General features: G+C 51.6%; 1 protein-coding gene across 1 annotated transcript; it reads left to right on the top strand.

The window, feature by feature from the left end:
- Nucleotides 1–856: 856 nt before the first annotated feature.
- FOXB1 (forkhead box B1) lies at nucleotides 857–4,063 on the top strand. The gene is made up of 2 exons (XM_019441929.2): nucleotides 857–1,226; nucleotides 1,492–4,063. The coding sequence occupies exon 2, from the start codon at nucleotides 1,548–1,550 to the stop codon at nucleotides 2,523–2,525; it is 978 nt and encodes a 325-aa protein (XP_019297474.1). The 5' UTR covers nucleotides 857–1,226; nucleotides 1,492–1,547; the 3' UTR covers nucleotides 2,526–4,063.
- The last annotated feature ends 1,182 nt before the right edge of the window (nucleotides 4,064–5,245 follow it).

Here is a 5,245-nt window from a genome sequence, read left to right as displayed (position 1 = left end):
GCATGAGACTCGGCCCTTCATCTGGTGATAAAGTGTGTCAAACAAACTCAGGCCCTCCGCCAGGTCCACACAGTGTCTGCCCCAACAGCCCCAGAACCTTCATCCTGTCCCTAATTCAATTCCTAGAGGACTTTTAGAGTGAAGACCCTGACTATTCTCCCAGATAGATTTTTTTTTTGGTTGTTATTTGGCCAGTACACTTACAAACTGGGTTTTACACAGGTATAAATACTTATATTTCTGTAAGTAGTTTTTAAACCCCATCACTTAAGGCTACACACCCAGTGTGTAGAGCTATGGCAGCAGCCTAGGAAGGTCAAATCAAACTTTGACCTGCCTCTTGGAAGACTAGGGGGAAGGGTGTATTTTCATTATAATAACCCATGCAACCAGCCCCGTATTGCCAAGCGCAGGAAAAGGGTCTGCTTCAAGGGAAAGCCGTGCCTTAACGTTAGCTAACAATACAAACCCGATACAATGCAGAGGAAACAGAATACCCCAGCCAAGCAATTTCCATGTCAAACATCATCTGCGCGGCAGCTCGGTCTGTGAACGTGAGTGGTCGCCTGAATCCCTGCTCCGCGGCCGCCACCTCCTCATACCTTCACACCGCGCACCCTGGCCGGCGTCCTGCTCACCACCGGTGGCCGAGGCTCTTCCCCCTCGCCCAGTCTTGAGCTGGAAGTGATTCCTATTGGCCAAGGTGTCCATGTAAATAGGTGTGAAAGAAACCAGAGCTGGCCAGGCTCTCCCCTCTCGCTCAGTCCCCTCCCTCTGCAGCCCCCGCTCCCCCTCCTCTTCCTCCTCCTCCCAAGGCGATTGTCATATGATAGCTAAGAAGTGGCACATTAATGAAGCGCCGCTACAGGGGTCTTTTCTGCTCCTGTCACCGCTTAAAACTATCAGATGGTTCGAGGGAGGACATGGAGGCAGCCACCTAGCTCAGCGGAGCCGCGGAGCCCACAGCAGCGCCCTCCGGAGCCCCGAGGCCGCCGCTGCTGCCGTCTGCACCGGGACTCCGCAGCCGAGCTCGGCCGCCCGGGGAGCGCACCGCCAGAAGCGCTGCGGACTGGCCGGCTCCGGGCGCTGCAAGGCTGAGCTGCGAAGCTCAGAGACGCGCGGAGCCCAACCGAGACCAGACACTGTGTCCCAGCTGAGCACAGGGAGGGACCGCAGAGCTGCAGTGCCATCCCGGATGCGGACAAACAACTTGGAGCAACTTTAAGGTGAGCCCTCCGGTTGCATCCCTGCCCCAGACCCCGCTCCAGGTCCGTGCTTCCCCCGCGCCGCTCATCCGCTTCCCCTTCCGCGCCCCCCGGCCGCACCCCACTCTGCACTCAAAGTTGCCAGCTCCACAGCGCGGGCGCAGGCTGATCGGGCGCCGCAGCCCCTACCCACCACGTCTGGTCTGTACTCGTCCCGGCTGACCTCGCGGTGTCTGTCTGTGCATCCATGCCTCCCCCCTTCCCGTTATCTTCCCCCCCTGTTCAGATCCAAGCAGCCGCCGGCCCGCGCGGACCCAGAGCAAGAAGGGGGCAAACAAGAAGATGCCTCGGCCGGGCCGCAACACGTACAGCGACCAAAAGCCGCCCTACTCGTACATCTCGCTGACCGCCATGGCCATCCAGAGCTCGCCCGAGAAGATGCTGCCGTTGAGCGAGATCTACAAGTTCATCATGGACCGCTTCCCCTACTACCGGGAGAACACGCAGCGCTGGCAGAACAGTCTGCGCCACAACCTATCCTTCAACGACTGCTTCATCAAGATCCCGCGGCGGCCAGACCAGCCGGGCAAGGGCAGCTTCTGGGCGCTGCACCCCAGCTGCGGGGACATGTTCGAGAACGGCAGCTTCCTGCGGCGCCGCAAGCGCTTCAAGGTGCTCAAGTCCGACCACCTGGCGCCCAGCAAGCCCGCCGACGCCGCGCAGTATCTGCAGCAGCAGGCCAAGCTGCGCCTCAGCGCGCTTGCGGCCTCCGGCACGCACCTGCCACAGATGCCCGCTGCCGCCTACAACCTGGGCGGCGTGGCGCAGCCATCGGGTTTCAAGCACCCCTTCGCCATCGAGAATATCATCGCTCGAGAGTACAAGATGCCTGGGGGGCTGGCCTTCTCCGCCATGCAGCCCGTGCCCGCCGCCTACCCGCTACCCAACCAGTTGACTACCATGAGCAGCTCGCTGGGCACTGGCTGGCCGCACGTGTACGGTTCCGCAGGCATGATCGATTCGGCCACCCCCATCTCCATGGCTAGTGGCGATTACAGCGCCTACGGCGTGCCATTGAAGCCGCTGTGCCACGCAGCAGGCCAGACGCTGCCCGCCATCCCGGTGCCCATCAAGCCCACCCCGGCCGCGGTGCCCGCGCTGCCCGCGCTGCCCGCGCCCATCCCCACCTTGCTCTCGAACTCGCCGCCCTCGCTCAGCCCCACGTCCTCGCAGACAGCCACCAGCCAAAGCAGCCCCGCCACTCCCAGTGAAACGCTCACCAGCCCGGCCTCCGCCTTGCACTCGGTGGCGGTGCATTGACCCGCAGCAGCCGGAGCCCCCTCTTGTTCCCCTCCCCGCCAGCTTATACGCCTTCCCCGCCTCCCAGCCCTGCCCTCCCCCCATCTAAGACCGCCACCCTAACTTGTCCATTTCACCTTCGGCCAACCCTCTCTCCCCCAGGAGAACTTTGTTTTGGACCCAGGAGACAAAACACAAACTTGCAGATGGCCTGGAGGCGCGTGGGAGCTGTCCTCGCCTCCACAAGAGGGGAAGGCAGGGAGCACCTGGGCCAAGCCTTCCGACTCCCCGGCCCCCCGAAACCCCCTCCCATTTAAGAGGCAGGGGAAATCCTGCCTCCCGCCTTCGCGGAGAGGAGCGCGTCTTCCCTCGGCCGGGATCGGCGGGGCGCAGGACACCGCGCAGTCAGTTCCTAGACAAGAGAAACCGCCTCAGAGGTTTCCTCGAACAGATCTCCCCTGAGGGCTACAGCCGCACCGCGGAGGGCCGGATCTCGTTTACGTCTTGGAAATCTGCCGGGAAGAGGGACCACTAATCTTCCTTACCCGACTCGCCTCCGCCCATCCGGCAGGGGCTGGGCGGACCACAGCTTCCTGGAGTAGCGGCCCTGCCTCCCCAGCTTCTGCGGAGTTTTTTGTTTTGTTTTGTTTTGTTTTGTTTTGTTTTGTTTTGTTTTGGGTTTTGTTTCCTGCCAGACGCTCCAGGCACGGGGAGTTAGGGGAGAGGCTGCCAAACTGAGAAGGGGACGCTTGTCCTCAACACAAGCAAAACAAAACTAAAAGTAACGTTGTAGTATTGTTTACAAAGGCGCCCGGTAAAATGTAAACAGTGAACTTGAATCTGTATTGCTTGGCGGGCGAGCGGGCAAAGCCCACTTTACAAGTACCTGTTGTAATGTGAATGTTTACTCTCCATTTCTGGCCAGGTTTAGGGGTGGGAAGGGGGGATGGGAAAGTTAATTGGGATGTTAACTTTCCTGTTACTTAGAGACCTTTTAGCTATTTATTTTATTGTTGGAAGGGGGAAAAAAAAGGAAAGAAAAGAAAGAAAAAAGAAAATGAAATAAGCCCAAACTAAGAAAGCATCAAGGGCAACCCTAGCAGAATTTAGATAGCTGACTGGTAACATGAAGCAGTGTCACCGGATAGGTCTCCCATGGACAAGTCTTTCTGTTTGCTACAAGAACTTTCCCAAGAAGCTAAAGGGCTGCAAAGAGATGTAAATGCTTGTGAATAGGAATGATTATACACTGTGTAAAATGCACTTTTGTTTGCTATATTCCTTTAGAGTTCTTAGGTAATTTGCTGGAAAACGAACTGTTGTTCTGGTGTGACCTGCTTAAGTTAAAAAAAAAAAAAAAGTTGTAGTTGTCATAGGGCTGTAAAATTTTTCCCTTTCATTTTTCTCCTTCCCTGTCCAGAATTAGCATGGCATCTTAAATATTGATGTTCTTGTTCCCAGCATGCCTGTTTTAAGACAAAGAATTTTAAAAAGGTGTCTACATTAAATTATGAATCTAGTCCAAATAATATTTTCTCATTAAAATACATAAATTCAAATTTTAGTTTTGTGTGTTTTTGAAGAGTTGCTGCAAACAATAACTTTACAAAAGATAGACATAGTGCCTCTCTAAGCACACTTCTTGCAGTACATTGTCTGAGTAGTTTGACTTTTTCATATCTTATTTCTAAAATAGATCTCCTCTGATGCACTTGCATAAGAAAGGGAGGGAGAAATGATTCAAACGGACTCCTGAAGCAGAGGGAAAGAGGAAGCTATTCCTAGAATAGATCATCAGGTGCACAGGTGTAGTGCTGGAAAACTGTCATTTAAAAAATGCAATACTTTCTATGTAATTTTTTGTATCCTAAAATATACATTTTACAAAACATACTGCATGTAAGGCTTATGTAGAAATCAGGTAGAGTCTATATGGAGATAAAAACAGACTTGTTTCATCAATACTCATATTCTGATGTATCTTAGAATATTCATTTCCCTGCTCCTTTAAATTATTTCAGTTGTTGAAACCTTCTTTTTCAGAAGTTACCTAGAAGTTCACCTTGAGTGTCAAGAAACCTGTTCAGTTTGAATAGAACAGATTTCTTTTCATTTCTTCATGTGGGAAAATAATTCTCGATGAAGTTAATTTAAATGTTTGACTCTAAGTATTTGCTTTTCCTCAATTTTTGCAGAGAATTAAAATTTGCCCTGAATTTATGGTTTAAGGCCAACTGAAACTTTCCTGAAGGGGTCCCAGTATTTCCAAAGTGAGGTGTGTATTCAACTAATGAAGTTACAAGACAAAGAAAAACTTAAATGGTGATTAACACTTTACTGTGTAATACGATTAAACAAAGGCCTTTGTGCAATACAGAGAGAAACCCACACAAAAATCTTGATCACTATTCTCCATAAGGAGAATCCTTAGCACCTGCGACCCTTAACATATTTAGAGGGTTATCTGGGGAAAAAAATTAGGATTAATGCAAAGGGTAATTAATCCTGTTGTGACCATTTTTTAAAAGGAAGGATCCCACACACAGCCAAAAAAAAAAAAAAAAAACCTGCAAAATAAGTGAATCATTGGGCTGATTAAAATGCATGAAGCTACTAAAGCTCGTCAGACAGGGGACAACTAAACTCATTCATCAAGCCCAATTCACAATTATATCAACAAGATCAGCAAAAGAAAGCCTGGAAAACTTCTCCACCCTGGGCTAGGAAACTCCTGAAACTTT

Source organism: Panthera pardus, unplaced genomic scaffold, assembly GCF_024362965.1.
Source record: "Panthera pardus isolate Hobbes unplaced genomic scaffold, ASM2436296v1 HiC_scaffold_24, whole genome shotgun sequence".
Taxonomy (NCBI): Eukaryota; Metazoa; Chordata; class Mammalia; order Carnivora; family Felidae; genus Panthera; species Panthera pardus.
The sequence above is the reverse complement of the archived record's forward strand: the minus strand, read 5'-3'. Positions and strand labels throughout refer to the sequence as shown.

Coding starts and splice junctions, on each gene's coding strand:
- FOXB1 (XM_019441929.2), top strand. CDS start 1,548: ATGCCTCGGCCGGGCCGCAACACGTACAGCGACCAAAAGCCGCCCTAC.